General features: G+C 36.6%; 2 protein-coding genes across 4 annotated transcripts in view; both read right to left on the bottom strand.

Annotated features, from left to right (window-relative positions):
• Window positions 1-20873, bottom strand: part of LOC140808580 (pumilio homolog 12-like) — an 87030-nt gene extending 66157 nt beyond the window's left edge. The window contains exons 1-4 of one of the 3 annotated variants that reach the window (XR_012112984.1): window positions 20578-20717; window positions 20100-20500; window positions 19744-20008; window positions 19542-19654 (exon numbers count right to left, since the gene is read on the bottom strand). Coding sequence is in view for 2 of the 3 variants with exons in the window: in XM_073165651.1 (XP_073021752.1) it covers window positions 19978-20008; window positions 20100-20266; window positions 20338-20500; window positions 20578-20873 (657 nt within the window). In the remaining variant the exon portion in view is untranslated. Of the gene's footprint in view, window positions 1-19541; window positions 19655-19743; window positions 20009-20099; window positions 20501-20577 lie in introns of those variants that run through there. The other 2 variants (XM_073165651.1, XM_073165650.1) reach the window with 2 other exon arrangements.
• On the bottom strand, window positions 10280-12779 carry LOC140809057 (uncharacterized). Its single transcript, XM_073166523.1, is given in 3 exon segments — window positions 10280-10980; window positions 11098-11530; window positions 11532-12779. Coding segments are annotated over 3 exon segments (2280 nt in total). The 5' UTR covers window positions 12678-12779.
• Window positions 20874-22175: the final 1302 nt, after the last annotated feature.

Below are 22175 nucleotides of genomic sequence, written 5' to 3'. Positions count from 1 at the left end.
AGCCTCAAGCTGTATCTGAAGAGGAAGCAGCTGCCATGAAGGCTAGGGAAGCTGCAAGGAAGAGAGTCGAAAAGAGAGAAAAACCATTGCTCGGACTTTATAAGCATCTAAATTAAATGTTTGAAAAAATTTATGTTTTTTTCACTTTATGATATATTATTAATTAAACCGAACAAACCGAACCGTTTAAATCGGTCCATTATATTACCAAACCGAAACCGAACCGAATTACAATTGATCGGTTTCGGATGACATAATTCAAAAACCGAAAACCGGAAAACCGAACCGAAATTAGATAAATTAAAACCGAACCGACCGATGAACACCCCTACGTAAACGGCTTCAGCTTTCGCTTAAGGGCCCCCCCTAAGCGCCTTATATATAATCCAGTTTTCACAAAATGACCATATCAATCATATTAGTATACTAGTTACTATCCACAAACAGTGCATATGTGTACAGTATTTTTTATTATTATCGATGGACTGAAGTGAAATTTGACAAATTATGGAGAGAATAAATTGATATTTGAATTGTTGAAATAAAAAAAAAATAAAAAAAAGTGTGTTGAATTTAAAAATAAAAAATAAAAGTATAATATTAGTATCATATAAGGGTAAAGTTGGAAGAAAAAATTTATGTATATCCTAGTTAGTTACTATCATGTCCTCAACTATAATAAAATATAATAAATATTAAAAAATCAAATATATTATATATTAACACAAAATTTGAAAGTAGCGAAAAATATTATTAATTAATAAAAAATAAAAATAATATTTTTGATTAATTGTGAAATATACTATAGAAGTTTTTACTTCTAATTTATTTTTATCTCTAAAGCCATCGAAAAAGTTGAGAATTATTTGGTTGAATTTTCTTTTAATTCTTCGGACCTAAATTTTCCCACCAATATTTTGTAAAATCTTTATATCATATGCGCTCATATCATATATATATATATATGGCAAAAACTTGTGTGAGACGGTCTCACGAGTCATATTTGTGAGACGGATCTCTTATTTGGGTCATCCATGAAAAAATATTATTTTTTATGCTAAGAGTATTACTTTTTATTGTGAATATGGGTAGGGTTGACCCATCTCACATATTAAGATCCGTGAGACGGTTTCACATGAGACTCACTCTATATATATACCTGCTCATCTATTAAAGAAGTACTGAATTTAAGAGTTTAGGGGTATAATAAATCAAGAATTGGAAAAAAATTAGTATAACGAAGGATATATTAGCCTGTTAACAATTTTTTAGGGAGTAATTTTATGTACCTTAACTAAATGTTAAAACCGAGATCAAACTTCAACTATTCAAATTATCAAAAATCAAAACATACCAATTTACGGGATATATTTTGCTATTTTCAAATTGCAACTTATACTGATCGAGTTCACGATACTAATTAATTCGATTAATGTTATCAATAGAACGACCACCTGAACAGACGAAGATAACGATAATAACAAAAGTGTAAAATCTTTCGCATGAACTTACAACATTATATTAATTGTTGGTTGCATATGCATGTGCTTATTTGAGAAAAGGGGAACCAGCTTTATCATCACACACAGGATGAAACCTATTAGCTGCAAATTAATCAATCTTCCATTGTTATATATATACAAAAAAAATTAAATTCGGGATTGTTTTTCAAAGACAGTGTTTGCAAATATTTATTATTATTAATGCATTCATCTACCACAGTAATATTTGAAAACAAATAAAAAATAATACATAACTAAATGTGAAAATTTTTCAATATCTTTTTTCATACTCAAATTTGAATTTCAGGTCATCTAAAAATATAAAACACATTTAATTGTATGCATCAATTATATAATTTTATTTAATTTTGGTTATAGTTTTGTGTTACTTTTACATATTTAATTCTCACTACTCTTTATCATATTAAATAAAATATAAATAATTTTATATAAAATAACGTTTTTCAATTTTTTAAAAGAGTGTCGTGAATTTTTTTAATATTTATTCTTCGTAAATTGATATAATTATTATTATTTATCTTGATTAGAACTATATTTTTTAACATGCCATAAAAATAACTAAAATTTTTAGTCAAAATTCATTCATATGATTAACGACAAATTTTTTACTTTTTGAAAAATATTTATTTATTATTTAAAATTTTGATAAACAAAAAATATATGATTTTTTTAATATCTTTTTATTGTTAACAGTTCCACTCGGTTTAGAAAAAAAAATCAATTTAACGACGTACTATTAATATTTTTATTTGAATATTATCTCAAATGACATATATTTTTATATAATAATATTTAAAGTTTATAAATATTTTTTTTAAGAATGCATTAAACATAGTGAAAAACAGCACAATGTGGATTCTCCAACAAGAGGTCCAACTATAGGCATGCAAAATACCTGAAATATTTTTATATGATTTCTTAGTTTTTATATATAATTAATATTAATTTTAAAAAAATAAAAATAAAAATTAGGAAGTTACATTGGATATCACTGCCACAGCGTTCTCGACGAGGAATACAATTGCAATTTGATCCTTGTTGAAGCTGAATTTCACTTTCCAGAAATACTGCAGTGCAACATATATAAACAAAATTAAATAGAAAACCTATTACCGAAATTAATATTTATGCCTAAAAAAATATACCTTGATCTTTCATTTCCGCAATAACAACACAAAACATTAGATTTTGATTTGATGGTTATATGAAAGGTTGATAGGATAAATTTTTGGAATATAAAACATTTCTAATTAGATTTTTTAGATAGTAATTTGTTCTTCCTTAAATTTTTATTAATATAATTTTAAACCGATATGAAATTGACGTAGACTTGGCCACGGTTCGGGTTGAATCCGGGCCAGACCCTGATGGTTAAATATGTCAACGAGTTTGACCCGAAACCGTGACCGTAATTGACCAAAGGTGGTTCTATTACGATTTTTGGGTTTAAAACCCTTTAACCCACCGGGTCGGACGGTTTGAACCCGACGGGTCGGCGATATTTAATTATTACTTTTTTAGAAAAAAATAGATGGTCACACAACAATCTCGACAGTTGATTTTTTTTATAAAAAAAAAATTCGGAATTTAAGTTATAATTAAACACCCCTACTCTTTTCATTTTTTTCACACATTTCTCAATTTAAACTTTATTTCTCTATTCTCATAATTCAATTGTCGATTATTATCGATTGTTCATTTATTTTTCTATTTACTCCAATTTTATTTTTATACAAACGGATGGTTCAAGTGGATTGGTACTAGTAAGCAAGGGAAAGAGAATCATGTCTGAGTTTGAGGATCGCAATTTTTCTTCATTCAATGTTTATGATTATGATCTTGATTTTTTCGATGAGGAGCAACAAGAACAAAAGGCGGCTGAACAAACATATCATCATCCAAATCAAGAAAGTATGACCAATTTGACAATGCCTAGAACTCGAGCGGTGTCTCGCCATACATCTAATATCTTCATCAAACATTTCGAAAAGGCGACGCTTCCCTCCGGTGATTTGCAAACCAAATGTAAATATTGTTCGATAACTTACAAATTTCAACAAGGAGATGATTATGGAACTTTAACGTGGTACGCCAAGAAAAAATATACAGTGAAAATTGGTATTGACCATTCTCAAAATCAAATGCCAACAATTTCGTTTCAAAGGGGTACGATTCTCAGCTATTTAAATATTATGATTCTAAATTTAGAGAAGAAATTTAGTTTTTGTGATAAATTATCTTTTGAAAATTGTTTTCAACAAGTAAAAATATTTCTATTAAACGTATCTCACGAAATACATTAAAACAAACACTTAAAAAATTATTTCTTGAACAAAAAAGAATTAATTAAAAAATTTCTCGTTTAAATATTAAAGTTTCTTAGTATTCGAAGATTTGGATTGATCAATGAAAAAGCGTTCCTCTATGAGAATTAGATGTTATTTGATTTATAGTTCTTGGAACATTCAAAATAATTGCTTGTGTATAGATGTTTTAACAAACCACATATGACACAATTAACTTATAGTTTTTATTTTAGAAGAATATGTTTTAATTTCTCAAATTTTTTCAATTTCTTTTGATAACTTCTAGAGTGATCTTATTAAAATATGCAACAAATCTTAAATTTTTTCATAATAGGTGCGTATGTCATATTTTAATTTTGTGTGTTCAAGATGGACTAAAAAAATTTAGAATCACATATTAAACTAATTATGACCGCAATTCATTAATTATAGACATATCCCCAATTTATGAAACAACCAGACAAATTTTGCTAAATCAACGGTATGAGGCCTAAACGGTTTGCACATGACATTATGATACATCGAATTCAATATATAAGTTGTTATTATATTCTTTTCAACATATAGATTTATCATATTTATTTTTCATCAACATGTTCAAACTTGTCATATTTATTTGTTTGCAAATCAATGGAACATGATGCTTGTGCACATCTGCATCTTTCACCCTCAGCTGATGATGTCCGGAGCGAACATCTATCTTGGAAAACACTGCCACTCCTTGCAATTGATTGAATAAATCCTCGATCCTTGGCAGTTGATACTTATTCTTCATTGTATCTCTATTCAGCTACGGGTAGTCGATGCAAAGCCTCATGCTTTCATCTTTCTTCTTCACGAAGAGTACTGGTGCGCCCCAAGGTGAACAACTAGGTCGTATGAATCCTTTATCCAGTAGCTCCTATATCTGCTGTTTGAGCTCTTTAATCTTTGTAGGCGCTAAGCGATACGCTGCCTTGGAGATCGGCACGGTACCTAACATGATATCAATGGAAAACTCCACCTCACGCTAATGCGGATTACCAGCGATGTTGTCTGGGAACACGTCCGAAAAGTCTCTAACAACTAGGGCGTCTGCTAAAATCTGACTAGTAGCATCAGGGGCTGAAATAATGCTTGCTAAGAACGCCTGGCATCCATTAAACATAAGCTTCCTCGCCTAAAAACATGATATCATATGCGGCGTGTTGTTGCGTCCATTTGGCTCGAATACGAACTCCTCCTTGCCCAATCGTCTGCCCTCACTGAATTTCGTTGGAAATCGATTGGCACTCCATTCTTTGACAACCGATCCATTCCTAGAATGATGTCAAACTCGGGTATCGGCAATACAATAAGGTCAGCGTAGACTATGTGGTGTTGTAGCTCGAGACTCAAGTCTCTGACCACACTAGAAGTAGACAGTTTCTCTCCAGATGGAACGGTCACAGAATGACTCACATCCAGCCTAGTTGGGAAGCCCAAATAAGTCACAAAGCCGTCTAATATAAAAGAATGAGTAGCCCCGGAATCTTACTGAGCATTTGTGGCTACTTCCGCTATGTAGATCATCCCTGAGATAATATTAGCATACACTCCACCCAACAATTCTCATAAAGGACTAAACCTAATCTCACATGGACAAACGGAATCCACTATCCTAAAGTTCTCATGTAAATTTTGAAAATAGCCTACTAGTATTCCCAAAAATTCGAACAATTCATAATAAATTCCAACAAAATAATACAGTGCTAAATAAATTATATTACCTGTCAAGAGTATAGTGTCTGGGTCTGCCTCCTCGGCATGCATCGCAAAGACTCGGCCCTGTGTCGGCTGCTTCCATTGTGGACAATTCTCAAAAATGTGATCAGCGGATCCACACTTGAAGCACTTGCCTGAACCCCATAGACACTATCCTTCATGCTTGAGGCTGCACTTTGGGCACACCGGATAATCAACAAGCTTATGATCAACCTTCTTCTGTGGTGGTTGTTGTCCTTTGCCCTTGTTAGGCCCTTGAAACGGCTTCTCAGCTGGCTGCTGAAACTGTCGCCGCGACGCCTATTAATCTCGATGTCCTTCCGAACCTGTTCAGATGCTAAAGCTTTGGTCATTGCAACATCATAAATAGGAGGACCAGCTATGCAAACATCACGGCGCAAGATTAGCCATAAACCATCAATAAATGCCTCAGCTTCTCTCTGGCGTCATTAGCTATCAAGGGCACGAAGTTACACTCCTGCTCGAACTTCCTCACGAAATCCGCCACACTGTAGTCTCCCTGCCTCAACGTCATAAACTCCCTAGTCATTCGGGAGCGTACCTCATCAGTGAAGTATTTGGAATAGAAAACCTCCTTGAAGCCTTCCCAAGTCAGGGTCTACAGATTCACCGACACTAATGCTCTTTCCCACCATAATCGAGCATCATCCTTCAGCAAATAAGTGGTGCATCTAAATCTTTCAGCATTTTGTAGCTTCATAAAGGTAAAGATCACCTGTATGGACTTAATCCATCCCTCGGCCACCATAAGATCAGTCGTAGAGGCATACTGTTTCACAATTTAACCCAACACATAATCAACATGCATAACCGAACTACTTATATATCATGCTAAAAATGGTTTCAAACTTAAACATGTAGTTAAAGAAACTCGTACTTAACACTTAATGCGTTTAAAACCGTAAAAACTTACAGACTTGAAGCTTGATTTCTTGAGCTTCTCGTAACTAGCAGTGGCAAAACTCTATATCAGGAAACCTTGTGCTCTGATACAGAATGTGATGAACCGTGTCTTAAAATACTAATATTTTAATATTTGAAAAAAATTTAAAAATTTTCTTATTAAATAATTTATAATATATAACTCGTGAAATAGATAATGGTCCTCACTCGTACTAAAATAAAGTTAAAATTAAAACTCCATCCTTCTTAAATACCCCAACCATAAAATCCGAGTTAAACATCCACCATAATTTGAAAAATTCAACACAATATTAAAATTTTAGCACACTATTCAACAAAACCAGTGCAATAAAATCAGAGTAAATAGTTTTAAAATGTGCATTAAAATGCTAGTGAACTACAAGGTCCTCGGGTTTGTACTGTCGCTAGTCCGAGCCTACTCACTGGTCACCACCTTCAGCCTCCTCAACTACATCATCTGCATCGATCAAACCTAGTGAGCCTAATGACTCAACATGCATAAACCGTGAATAACAAGTAATACGTAATAAAAATCAATGTAATTTTAACATAGCTCGTACATAGCATAATATAAGCATAAATATGTATAATGCGACTTTTCTGCATAAAAAATTTCATAAAAATCATATTTTCGTGCTCGTCATAATCATCATAATGGTAAAACATTTTGTGTAGAGTTATGTTCAATGCAAGTGGCTCATAAACATAAATCATTGATCAAACTAAACTGCAGTACTGGGCCAGCAGGGATCACCACAGTCCTTGGACCGGATGTCCGCTCCCTAACATAACATAATCCTTCGAAAAGGTTGGAGAGGTCCCCGGACACGTTCTCTGGTTTCCAAACCCGTAAATATAATTTGGCCACAAGACAAATCGCATAGCTCAAAATAATTATTTTGCACGTGATACATATTTTCGAATATCGTGGACTTTGTTGGAACGTCCTGGAAATGCTGCCAAAACCTCAATATTTAACTAACCAAACATAGCCCCGAAGATGTACTCGGACACAAATTATTACCGAATTAATTAAAATACCTTACGACTTACCGAACGACTCGGGACTAGAACCATGACAAACCAACTTACTAACCCATGACTCGGACCCCTGACCAACCCCTGGGTCACTTCCTAACACCATTAATCACTAAACCAACTCCTCGGCTGGAATCAAGAACACACATGTAGCACTTCGAACCAAAATACCCACGTGATCTCCCTTCGACTCTATCCTAGCCACGGTTCACACCAGCCCCTAACCATGACCTAGACCACTTCCTTAGACATCCTATATGACCCTGGTTAAGCCTTTTTTGTCCAGACCCGCAGTCCTGCCCCAAAACCAGCAAGACCATGACAGCCCCTCACATGAGAACCAATTCTGTGCAGCTGTAGTTTTTTGGTTCCAGACACCTAGCTGCCACCATGGTTCGCCGGAACGGCCGTTAAGTGGTCGGAATGGCTGTTGCAGAACGGGAACGGTGACCGCCGTTCCAGGGCAAAGCGGTGATTGTTTTGTAGCGCTGTTCTTCGACTTTTTAGCGGCGATTAAACGACAATGCGGAACGGAACGGCGGAGCGTAACGGGAAATGTGGCAGTAGTTGTGGTTTTTAGTATAATGTCTTGTATATTAATCCAATTATTGTGAGGCCACTTCCATTAGAAAGATAAGATATAAGGCTATAACTTTCATGTTTTGAGTTTTGTTCAAATCATTAGGGAAGACGAGCCAAAAGTGGCCCGAAGTGTGTCGTGTGTATCGTTGTTATTGCACTGACAAATGTTAGGAAAATTAGCATAACTTTTTACTCAGACCTTCAAATGACATGATGCTAATTGGAGATGCAAGAAAACACATAGGGCTACAACTTTCATGTTGACCACTTTTTGCTAATTATAATTCTAGACACGATTCTTTTGATAGATCATTTGATTTTTCAACATCTGGTACACATGGAATTAGACATCGTGGATTTGATTATAGGCCGTCTCAATATATTGGTGACATATACAATGAATCTTCATCATCTATATGGCGTGGTGTTGGACGTCATGGTCACGAGTATAGATCTTCAAGTAAAGCTGATAGTTCTACTGTGTATCGTGGATTCAGATACTATAATCGTCGTGACGAAACACTATTACAAAATCAGTCATCCCATCCTAATGATCTTTCGTCATCTCAATCTAATCAATATCCCTATGGACAATCACGTCAATATCCAAATGTTCGAAATCAATTTAATCTACGAGATACTGATGAATAATATAACAATGATTTCGCTCCTCTGCGTCACTCTTCATGGTATTAGCTTTGGTATGTTATAATTTTTAGTGTGTATTTCTTATTGTGCTATTATTGTAAAATAGTTTTGTATGATATATTAATTTGTAATAACTTCATATATTTTATTTTTTAGTATGATGTAATTTATATTTAAATTTTTTTACCAATTTTTTGAATTTGTTAATTTTTTTATACAACCGTTCCGCAACATAACATTAGAACTAGAACGGTAGTTGCCGTTCCAAAAACCGCAACCGTTCCGGCGAACCATGGCTGCCACTCCAGACCATGAACCATCATAACAAGACTCATCTTAGGAGTTAGGACCCTAAGAAATGTACCAAGCCCTTGCCCCAAGCCCTAGCCTAGCCCTTGACTGGAACCACAAATCCGAACAGCAACCACACTCCCCGCATGAAGAAGAACGCACAGTCTATCCAGCCAATGGCTTCTTGCTGTACCAGCGGCTCCTACCCATTTCCAGACCATCTACCAGTGTCTAAACACACTCCAAATCATAGCCATATAGCAGCAGCAACGTCCAGAGGGATCCAACCAAAGGATTGATCAAGAAAACCAAGAAACGAACCAATTCATACATAAAATTTCATATATTGATCCAAATGGTTTTGCTTTCAATCGTGGCACCTACCAAACGAATTTTCCTGCATAATTTGTATCAAAGTACGTAATATAACATGATCGATCCATGAAATAAAGGTTTATACATGTATTTGCGTTAAAACGCACGAATTATTGAATATCGACGCGGGGAAGAACGGAAGGCGTTGTGCTGCGTTTTTCTTGCTCGAAAGTGGCTAAATTAGTATAGTGGTGTGATGGTTGGCTTAAGCTTGTGTGTGAGTGCCGTGTAACGTGTGTGTTGTGTGTGTGAGTGACGTGTAATGAATAAGATATGGTAGGACTCTTCTTGTATTTAAATGGGATAATGATTAGGTGTTTTAGTTTAATTAAAACACTAATTAAATTTAGTAATTAAGCCCTTACAATTTAAATTGGCAAAAACTTGTGTGAGACGGTCTCACGGGTCGTATTTGTGAGACGGGTCTCTTATTTGGGTCATCCATGAAAAAGTATTACTTTTTATGCTAAGAGTATTACTTTTTATTGTGAATATAGGTAAAGTTGACCCGTCTCAAAGATTAATATCTGTGAGACGGTCTCACATGAGACCCACTCTCTAAATTATTAATTTAGACATGTATTTGCGTTAAAACGCACGAATTTTTGAATATCGACGCGGGGAAGAACGGAGGGCGTTGTGCTGCGTTTTTCTTGCTCAAAAGTGGCTAAATTAGTATAGTGGTGTGATGGTTGGCTTAATCTTGTGTGTGAGTGCCGTGTAATGTGTGTGTTGTGTGTGTGAGTGCCGTGTAATGAATAAGATATGGTAGGACTCTTCTTGTATTTAAATGGGATAATGATTAGGTGTTTTAGTTTAATTAAAACACTAATTAAATTTAGTAATTAAGCCCTTACAATTTAAATTGGCAAAAACTTGTGTGAGAATATGACCCGTGAGGATGTTATGGGACAAATTCAAATACCTTAATGATTTGAGCATTCCTATTATATCTGAAATATTTCCATGAAACATGTTGTTTGACAAATCAATGGTCGTAAGTGTTTCCAGAATTCTCTGATATTGAAGCTCCAGTCCTTTTACATTCAATGTTACAGAATCCATGTAAGGGTAACGTAACGTTGAGTTCTTTGTTTCAGTTTTGTTTTCCTTGACATCAATCATGGCTTTGAAATTCTTGAAATATTGGTCTGACAAAGCTCCAGTGAATTGATTGTCGGAGACGTCGAAGATTCGCAACATAGGATAGGAAATATTACTCCTTAAAGCAGGCATCGTACCATGGAACCTATTAGATCTCAGCACAAGAACTCGAAGCTCCACGAGATTTTCCATCCAAGAAGGAAAATAATCTTGGATTTTATTGTTTCCGATGTTAAGAACCTGAAGCTGTCGGCACTTGGCCAAGGACTGAGGGACCGTTCCTTCCAAATCGTTGATATTCAACTTAAGAGATATCAGTGCACTTCCGTTTCTTGTGCACTGTGGAACTTTTCCTTCCAATATGTTATTTGATAGATGGAGAATCTGAAGGAAACTCATATCGCAAATGGAAGATGGAATCTCTCCTGTTAAACTACAAATTACTTAGAAACTAATGGGTAGAAAATCGAAAAATTAAATGACCTTTGAATGGACGTCCGAATGTAACTTTTCTCATATCCTTGTGATAAAAGGAACTTCACCTGTTAATTTATTTGAGTCCAAGAGTAGATAACTCAGCCATCTCAAATTGCCCGTCGTATGTAAACTCGAACAATTTTCGAAACACTCCAGCAATGGCCCATGTAAATCGTTTTCTTTCGCTGAAAAATAGTAGACATATAATCCACAGCATAATCCCCGTGGGAGATTCCCCGAGAAGTGATTTATAGAAAAATCAGCAAAGGTCAATCCAGGAATATTTTTCCCAAAATTCTCAGGCAACTTCCCGGTCAATTGGTTATTATTCACATCAAAATATTGGAGTGAAGTTAAATTCCCAATTGTTGGTGGAAGAGTTCCATTGAGATTGTTCGCATCAAGGCGCAGTATATAGAGGTTTGTGAGATTTGTGATTGTTGGTGGTATTGCACTCGAGAATAGATTATTTGAAAGGTCTACATACTGCAAATTTTCGGAGGTTTCCAATCTCCAGTGGGATGGAGCCTGAAAATTGGTTATTTAGCCGGGCGAGTGCAGATAAATTGGTCAGTACACCTATTTCAGATGAAACCACTCCCGTGAAGCGATTGCTTTCAAGAGCAAATAATGTTAGTTGGGTCCAATTGCTTAAAAAATGAGAGATATCACCAGAAAGATTATTATTAGATAGCACCAAGTATGTTAGTTGGGTCAGGTTTGACATGGATAGAGGCAAAGGTCCTGTAAGTGAATTCCAGCCTAAGTTCAAAAAGGTAAGGTTGGTGCATTGGCCGAGCTCAGGAGGAATTGTTGAATCGAGGTGATTAAATGTGAGAAATAGTTGTTTAAGGTTCACGAGTTGGCCAAAAGAAGACGATATATTTCCTCCAAATGAGTTGCCATGCAGCAAAAGATATTCGAGCTGTAACAAGTTTTTTAATATTGATTCGGTAATTGGGCCTGTGAGATTGTTAAATGACAAATCAAGAAAAGTAATACTCTGGCACCTGATTATAAAACTTGGAAACTGCAAAGTGAGTTTATTGGGACCAAGGCTGAGGTATGTCAGAAAAGGGAGGCTCAGGATTCTAGACCAATCAGCCGTCTCCAAGTGATTTACTCCAAAATCCAAATGTGTCACCTTTTGAAGTTTGCCAATTTGACGTGGAACTTCACCAATGAGATTGTTGTAACGGAAACTAATGTAACGAATCTTTGTTAAATTCCCAATCTCAGGTGGAATGATGCCTTCTAAGATATTGTTGCTGAGGTCCAAGAAAATGACTGTAGATAGATTTCCAATACTAGACGGTATCAATCCACTGAAGCGGTTTCCACTAATATTGAAACTGGTGAGATTTGGGAACGAACCGAAATCGAGCCCGTCAATTCTGCCGTAAAGATAGGCATATGATAAGTTTATATCGGAAACGGAGCCCCCTTCATTGCAGGTAATCCCCGTCCAATTACAAAGGTTACTGAGATTATCAAGGGACCATGGAATGGTAAAAGGAGACGGCGACAGGGTTCTCTTCCACTGAACGAGAGCTTCAGCTTCCGTTTTTGCGGAAAAGCTAGTGTTCAGCAAAAGAGAAGAGAGAAGAAGAAGAAATAAGATGGAAGATATTTGGGATGTTCTCATGGCTATTTTCCTGCAGTTATACTCCAATATTTGCTCTCTTTTATTTATAGTACTCAAGAACAAGAACGGATGCTACAGATTGATTCATCAAGTCAAGAAAGACTTGGAAGTCAACTTGTCAATCAATAAAATCCAAACAGCTTCCATCACTATAAGCTTAAGTATCACATACGGACTTTAAGTGATTTTTCTTGATGAATTTTATATTGTTTATTTATTTTTAATTTTTTTTGTATCTGATCAAATACTTCTATTTACTTTAATTAATTTTTTAAATTCAAATTTTATTTGTTTTACATTAAATATATGTGGTGAGAAGTAATACTTCTGAAATAAGAATAATATTTTTTTATGAATCGAAGCGGGTTAAGTCGAGTCGGAGATCCGTTTAACTGAATTCATCCATGAGACGGCGTCAAATGAGTTTTTGTGTTAAAACTAATGTAATTTTCAGAAGGTTTTCTTCCGCAGTCAAAATGATCAAACAGAAGCTTAATATTGAAGAGTATTATGGTCAACATCGAAAGCATATTCTTAATATCATCTTTGGAACGTTTTCTATGGTTTAAAATCAATATGGGTTGAGTTCGTTTCAATGATATTTTATTTAGCTTTCAGATCTTGAAAATCATAAGTTTTGTTTAAGGTTTTTTTCCGCGGAATTAAGAATATTTATGGACATATATATCAACATAAATGTTTGTGCAATATTTATATATGCATAATTATATTTCTTCGTCATATTGTTTTTACCGTGTTTAGATAATTTGTGGTTTAGAATTGTGAAATATCAAATGTGTAAAATATCAAATACTGTATTTATTTAATTAAAGATGTATGAATAATTATCATATCTTATTCATATTTTATATATTTTATTTATCATAGCCACATATTAATTTGTACATGTACAATTGAAATCTGTAATGTCTCGTATCTATTTCATAGATGTGCCTTCACAGATGTGCGTGCGTGTGTATAATCCATTTTTTGTAGATATTTTTTTATGCACACGTTGTGTGTGTATAATCGATTTTTTGTAGATATTTTTGTTAAAAAAATAATAAATTTTAAAACTTAAAAATAAAATTTAAATTTCTATGATTTTTAATAAGTTTTTTAAACAATTAATTCAATTTATAAACTTTTAAAAACACTAAATGTGTAAAAAAAAAAACTTGAGTTTTTAAAAATTAATTATTGAAGTAAATAGGAGGTATTTGAAAAATTATACCATAACCCCTTGACTTTTGTCTTATTATGCGTAAATTTATAATATAGTATAGACATGCACAACATAAATCTCTTACTATTTATTAAGGCTGGGTAGGTTAGAGTAACTTCCTTGGTCTGTTTTTTAAAATACCTAAAATACCCTTCACCCCCACTCTCTACATTACTAATTATATATATTAATAAAGTGTTAAAAAATAAAAGCAAGTCACATGTAGTTTAGTGGATAAAACCTATGTTTTTTAATCATGAGGTTGTAGGTTCAATTTTTGCTTGGGTCTTTTTTAATTTATTTTTTAGTTCATATATCAAAATTATAATGTAGCCACTCATTATTTCTTATAAATATATTTTGATTCTCATTTAAATATAAATCAAATAAATTATAAAAACATATCGTACAAGCACGCAAGGCGTGCGTCGTTGTACTAGTATATAATAAGATAAATAATAACACTTTTATAATTACGTACATAAAATGGAACGTATAGGAGCTGACAACGGGTATGTGTTTTAAATAATTGTAGTCAATAATTGGAGTGCTGTTTGGAGTCAAATTGAAAGGTATGTGTGTGGGTTGGAACTTCAAACACAGAAGACAAACGTACGTGCTAATAAGGTTACTCATTCCATCTTCAAAACCACACCCTAAAACAAAAAATTACAAGTATTAAATACCAGAGGACACCACAAAACAAATAAACAAGGTCATATGAATAACGGGGTGGGGGGTTTCCGAGCAGAAAGGAGGTCATATTTCTGGACGATCATTCTGATAAGAATAATTTTAGGAGGACAACGAAGAAGAGAGAATTAGAAAGAGAGAGATCGTTTTACTTTTCTCGCATGAACTTTTCTTCTTCCATTACTCCTTCTTATACATATTACAACAAATAAATTGTCTAAAAATAATATCCACTCATTTCTTCCCACTAAGCCCCACTATGTACACGTGTGGAAACTAATACAAAACAACTACTGAAATTAAATAACCAAGCGGTCTTCAACTTCCATTGACCAAGTATTCGGTTTTGGCACATTGACACGTATCAATTCCCCCCGGCTGGACTTTCCTTGTCCTCAAGGAAAAAAAGTAGGATAAGATTTAGCGAAGCGCCATTCATTTTCCCAGGTTGCGTCTTCAGTTGCTGCCCCCTTCCATTTGACTAATATTTCAGACCTCGGACGGTATTTTCCTTTGTGAATAATACGACGATCTAAGACTGCTTCAGGCTGTGGAAGAATCATAGAGGCATCTGTGACTGGTGGTAGTTCAGCTACTACTGTTGTGATTGGTCCCAAATGTTTCCGTAACAAACTAACATGAAAAACATTATGAATTAAAGATCCCAAGGGAAGGCCCAATCGGTAAGCTACCGCCCCCACTTTCTCAATTATTTGATATGGACCATAAAAACGTGGGGCAAGCTTCAATGATTTACGAAAAGCTATTGAAGTTTGTCGATATGGTTGTAGCTTCAAATACACATAGTCTCCTACATTGAAAGAAACTTCGCTGCGATGTTGGTCAGCATGGCTTTTCATTCGATCTTGGGCTAGTAAAAGATTGCGGCGTAACTCACATAAAATGGAGTTACGGTCACGGAGGTACTCATCAACAGCTTGGATTCGTGAGGTGCCCGGAACATAACACAATATGTTTGGTGGTGGAATGCCGTAGACGGCCTCGAAAGGAGTCATTTTGGTAGCTGAATGGACTGAAGTGTTGTAACTAAATTCAGCCCAAGGAATCCAATCAATCCATTTACGTGGCTGCTCACCTGCAAAGCATCTTAAATATTGCTCCAAGATACGATTCATTACCTCAGTTTGTCCGTCGGACTGCGGGTGATAACTAGAACTCATACAAAGCTTGGTTCCTTGTAGCTCAAACAAGGCTCTCCAAAAAGAGCTGGTAAACACCTTGTCTCGGTCACTGACAATTGATGTTGGAATACCGTGGAGTCGAACTACCGTAGTAACAAATGTTTTGGCAACCGTCATAGCGGTAAATGGATGCTTCAATGCTGCAAAGTGGGCATACTTTGTTAATCGGTCGACGACCACCATGATAACTGTATGTCCACTGGATGGCGGTAGGCCCTCAATAAAATCCATAGAAACCTCAGTCCAAAGTCGGACAGGGATAGGCAGCGGTTGAAGTAATCCGGCTGGCTTCATACAATCAGTTTTGTAGCGCTGGCATATATCGCACTGTCGTAAGAATTCTCTCACCCGTTGTCGCATATTGGACCAAGAAAAACTTTGCTTGATGCGGGCAAGAGTCTTGTGAAATCCAAAATGTCCCCCAATGGGTGATGAGTGGCATTTTGTGATGATGGTCTGAATCAGAGTTGAAGAGGGACTCAAATAAATTTTTCCTTTCTTGAACCATACACCATCTCGTTGAATCAGCTGGTGGTGAGATGGGTTTTTTTCCAAGTTAGCATAGAAAGTATCTTGTTCTACTTCTTTTTGTAAAGTTGACCACCAATCTGAGTGTGGCTTAGAAATGGACAAAAATTGGAACTCCACCATACGAGATAAAGAATCTGCTCCTTGATTATCGGCTCCTTTCTTATACTCGATAACATAATCATAACCCATTATCTTTGGAAGCCACCGAGTTTGTGCTGGGGTAGTGATTCGCTGCTCGAGCAAATATTTGAGACTTTGGTGGTCTGTTCGGACTATAAACGGTTTGCCAAGCAGGTAGGGACGCCATTTACGAATCGATTTTACAATAGCCAACATTTCTTTCTCATAAGTGGACAAGGATAAAGCTGATCCCTTCAAAGCCTCACTAAAATAGGCTATGGGACGATTTTGTTGAGATAGAATAGCACCGATACCACTTCCACTTGCATCACATTCAATAATAAATGACTGGGAGAAATCCGGGAGGCTCAAAATCGGTGGTGATGTCAATGCTTCTTTTAGTTTTCGGAAAGCTAACTCAGTGGTTTCGTCCCATTTGAATTCATCCTTAGTCAAAATTTTATGCAAAGGGGCAGCAATGCACCCAAAATTCCGGATGAATTTTCGGTAGTAGCCTGCTAATCCAAGGAACCCACGGACACCCTTGCTTGTTGTGGGTGTAGGCCATTGAAGAACTGTCTGTATTTTTTCTGGATCAACCGCGACTCCTTGTTCAGAAATAACATGGCCTAAGTAGTTAACCTGTGAAACTCCAAACCTACATTTTGATTGGAGATAGGGACGGAATATGTCATTCATAAGGCTTTGGAAGGTGGCTGGTGCATTAGTAAGCCCAAATGGCATCACAATAAACTCATAATGCCCTTCATGCGTCCGAAATGCGGTTTTTGGGATGTCTTCTTCATGCACTCGTATTTGATGATAGCCAGCCCGCAGATCCAATTTCGAGAAAAATTTTGCTCCATGAAGCTCGTCAAGAAGCTCATCGATCACTGGGATGGGATATTTATCCTTGATTGTAATATTGTTCAGGGCTCGATAGTCAACACAAAATCGCCAATCCCCATTTGCCTTCTTTACTAATAGAACTGGTGAGGAAAATGGACTGTTGCTGGGTCGTACCAAACCAGATTGTAAAAACTCCTTCACCATTTTCTCTATTTCACTTTTCTGGTAGTACGGGTATCGATATGGCCGCACACTCACCGGTTCCGCATTTGGTTGTAAGGGAATGCGGTGATCATGAGAGCGCTTTGGAGGCAAACTGGTAGTTGGTGTAAAAACTTGAGAAAATTCAGCAAGAAGATGGGCCACGTCTGATGGATAAGGGCTGAATTCACCCTCTCTTACTATAGAATACATTTGGAAGAAAAATCCAGTACCTTGAATAGTGTTGAATTCCCTTTCTGTTAGAGGGCCCATGTCTGCATTCTTCAATCCTTGCAAAGTATGAGAAATTCCTCCCATCTTAAAGGTCAGAGTTAATTGTTTATAATCCATCTCAACAGGTCCAAGCGTTTCCAGCCATTGTACACCCAAAACCAACTGGCATGCTGCGACTGGAAGAACGTAGTAATCCGCAGTGATGGAATGACCTTGAATAATGATGGTAAGCGATTGGCACTGACCCCCACACTCTATTTTTTCTTGGTTGGCCACTGTAACTTGAAGCTTCTTGTTCTGAATCACCGGTAACCCATATTTATTAATCGTCGCTTGGTCGATGAAATTGTGGGTGCTTCCACCATCTATGAGCACAATTACATTTTTATTTTTTAGCCTTCCCATGACACGTATTGTTTGTGGATGATTGGTTCCTGCAATCGCATGAAAAGAAATTTCAGGCAGTGCTTCATTGCTCTCTGATTCTAGTCGAGCAGAATTATCATTGTCATAGATTGGGGGTGGAGAATCTGTGATCATAAATAATTGTGGACGTTCACAACGGTGGCCCGGGATAAATTTCTCATCACAGTAATAACATAAGCCCTTCTCTCTACGTTCTCGTGCCTCTTGATTGGTGATTCGTCGAACTGTAGTTGGGGTGGTTCCAGAATTCACATTCATTCTCTGGTTTGGTGGGGGGCCAAGCAATCCGACAGTTGATTTAGGGCCAGAATGCGGTACCGCTGGTATTATTTCAGAACGAAGAAGTTGAGTGGGTCGCCTTGTTAATTGATTTCGTTCTTCAATTAAGCGAGCAACTCCTATTGTATCCGCTAAAGTTCGGGGCTGTTTAATTTTCACATCTAGGCGGATCTCATCTTTAAGGCCAGCAATGAAGCAACCAATGAGGAAATTTTCCGGTAAGTTGTCAACTTGGTGAGAAAGCTTCTCAAAAGCTTCTTGGTAGGCAGCCACAGTTGAAGTTTGTTTAAGTCGGGATAGTGCTTCTGACGAGTTTTCGTACTCGGTTGGACCAAAACGGTGAAGAATCGCCTTGGTGAACTCATCCCATGTAAGTGGGCCACGAAACCTTGCTAACCATCGATGCCACTGTAAAGCTACCCCTTCTAGATGAAAAGAAGCAAGTTGAACTTGTTGACCGGTTGCGATATTTTGGAATTCAAAATATTGTTCTGCCTTGTAAATCCAACCTGTAGGATCCTCCCCATTAAACTTAGGAAAAGACAATTTGAGATGCTGGTGTTGTTGGTCGGAGTTGTTTGAGCGAAGGTGGTTGAATGGAGAAGATGATGATCCAACGGCAAAAGGGTTGATTTCTGGTTGCCCCGATGGTGTATTTCGAAAGGCCCTTAGAGCTTGAAGCTCTGTCAATACGGTTTGCAAGGTAGCATTTACTTGATCAAAGCTTGACTCATGTCGTGCTAAAATTTCATTGACCTCATTTCGGAATTCAGCATTTGTTTTACCTCGAGTGTCCATGGTTGAGTGCCACGCTCACCGCACCAAATGATAAGAATAATTTTAGGAGGACAACGAAGAAGAGAGAATTAGAAAGAGAGAGATCGTTTTACTTTTCTCGCATGAACTTTTCTTCTTCCATTACTCCTTCTTATACATATTACAACAAATAAATTGTCTAAAAATAATATCCACTCATTTCTTCCCACTAAGCCCCACTATGTACACGTGTGGAAACTAATACAAAACTACTACTGAAATTAAATAACCAAGCGGTCTTCAACTTCCATTGACCAAGTATTCGGTTTTGGCACATTGACACGTATCACATTCCTCTGCCTTTTCCTTTTAGGAAGCACCTTCTTTCCATGGCGATGACGACTATGCATGTGATCAGAGTGTAGGGAGATCTGGTGATTCAAAATCTCGCAAATGGTTTCCTGCGATATTGTATAAGGTTTGTATTAAAGCTAAACTTAGTTTATTTCAAGCTAGCCATATCGCAGATAGAGAAATAAAGATGAGGTACCGTAGAGTATTGCTTGGCGTATTCGAGAACACATTTGCCATATGGATCTCGTAGGACTCTGGAGAAATCGGGACTGCTTATTATCTCATTGACGATTTGAGGTATGTATTCTTCTTTGTATTGCTTCATCAATTCCAATACTACCGCGGATGCATATCTGTTGATCGACAGGGAAGCGAAAGCACCCGTCAGTCGAGCTACTATCCTAGCTCCAACCACATCCCGCATCTCAGATTATGCTATTACGAAGACCAACACACGAGACCTGGAACCAGAAAAATGTTGGGTTCTTCTGGATTTTATACGCAAACTTGCAAGAGGGATAAGAAAAGGAATGGTGTATGCCGTATGCATACCCGAATCGATCATGAGACAGATGATGTGCATTTGATATTATTTCTGAGAGAATCCGTGGTCGGCATTCCAGTAGAAACCCTTTTGAACAGAAGACTTTGAGTAGGAAGCATCCGCTTTCATTGGTGGCGATTTCGAGAAAATTATCAGTGATCACATCGACTATTGGCTGCGCAAACACAAGTACTGTTACAGATATGGTAAATTCGAAAAAATAGAATGAAATTCAGTAATGGTCACTTGAGTTTCTTCTGTAGGGAAGACATGGAAGCAATAGCTGATAACGCCAGAACCGAACCCATCCTTCAGGAGTGGGACGGTGAGGGAACTGAAGACGGATATCATACGAGATATTTGCTCAGGTGTCCTGAGACACGGGAGAAATTTCTTCATGGACTCAGATCTGAAAAGAAACACGAAAATCCAGAAATCGAATTATTACAGTGCATATAAATTAGGAGCAGTTGTAAGTAAACATACCCTTGAGGGTCGAGACAGAGAGCCTTCAGTAAATTGACATTAGCAGTTACCGAAGAAACCAACTTGTTCATCTGTTGTTCGTCGCAGACTTTGGCGAGCTTTACAATGAGATTGCTACCGTACCCATCGAACATCAACATACATACCTGATCTTTCACCTCTGAAAAGATCATCCGGATGTCTTTCGGTTTCCTTCTTTCGAGTACCGCACACAAGAAGCTGCTGTGGCCATAATCCAACATTGCTTTCCAAAACACCTTGCCCTTAAAATCTTCTAAAAAATAAAATTTATTCATCGTCAATCTATGAAACCGATCGATTTCCGGCTAAGTGGGGAAATTCGCTAGAGAACTCCTAGGCTGCGTTTGGTTGGAAGGATAGGATAAACTAATGATTAGTACGTAAATAATAAAGAAAATGATTGTGATAGAATTGTAAAATATGATGTAAAATAATATTATGTTTGGTAAGATTTTTAAGTGTAGGATAATTTTGAATTTTTTGATGAAAAGACGAAATTGTCCTTCCCCTTCGCGACGGCGACAGTGGCGGCCGGCGGCAGGCGGAAATCGTTCGACCGGAAACTTACCGACGGATTCTCAAAATCCGTCGCTCATAGCGACGGTTTTTGAGAAAATCATACGTCGCTATTAGCGACGGTGTTTTATAAACCGTCGCCGATCTAGTTTTGAATTATTTTAATTACTAAAAATTAGACATTTAGCGACGTTTTTTAAACAAACGGTCGCTAATTGCGACGGAATATAAACAAACCGTCGCTAATAGCGACGGTGTTTTGACAAACCTTTCTACACAAACCGTCGCTAATAGCGACGGTGTTTTTACAAACCGTCGCTAACCTCTGTCGGCCGGTCTTCCTCCGGTGGTCGGCAGTTCGTCGCTGGTCGGCCGGTACTCGCCGCGGTCGGCGGCCCGTCTGTGGTTGGCCCGCGGCGGTCGGTGGCGGGAAATGGTGGTGAGTTTGAATTTAGGAGAAGGGTAAAATCGGAAAAATAGGAGGTATTAAGAGTGGGATAAATAATCCTAGGGGGTGAGGAGGTATTATTTTAACCTACATAATATAACCTAATCATACCTAGGAGGGATAAGGTAGGTTTATTTAAAATTGAACCAAACACTTGATTGGCCCGGATAAATTAATCTATCACCCCTAATCCCTCAAACCAAACGCAACGCTAGGGTTTCTACGACCCAAATTCATAAAAGGATTTATTCAATACCCCAACTAAAAAATATTATTATTTATTATTAATTTGTGTCCATTGCTGAATCAATTATTAACAAAAAATTCATAATATTAATATTATCCTCAATAAAACTCGAATTACAGATTTTTGAATCCAATCATTTCTCACAACTTAGTACTTAACATTAGTTTGGCCAATTCTATCCTACTCCGGGTGAGGTACTCCCTTTTACTTTTTTTCTTACACATGTCTTTTTTTTAATTATTATTATTACATTTCACACTACTTTAACCAAAAATCAACCAAACTAGTTTCGTTTCATGTATTAACATGTGTTATATTATTATTATTATTATTATTATTATTCTCAAATTTTAAAACTTAATATTT

This window comes from Primulina eburnea, chromosome 13 (assembly GCF_022965805.1).
Source record: "Primulina eburnea isolate SZY01 chromosome 13, ASM2296580v1, whole genome shotgun sequence".
Classification (NCBI taxonomy): domain Eukaryota; kingdom Viridiplantae; phylum Streptophyta; class Magnoliopsida; order Lamiales; family Gesneriaceae; genus Primulina; species Primulina eburnea.
The sequence above is the reverse complement of the archived record's forward strand: the minus strand, read 5'-3'. Positions and strand labels throughout refer to the sequence as shown.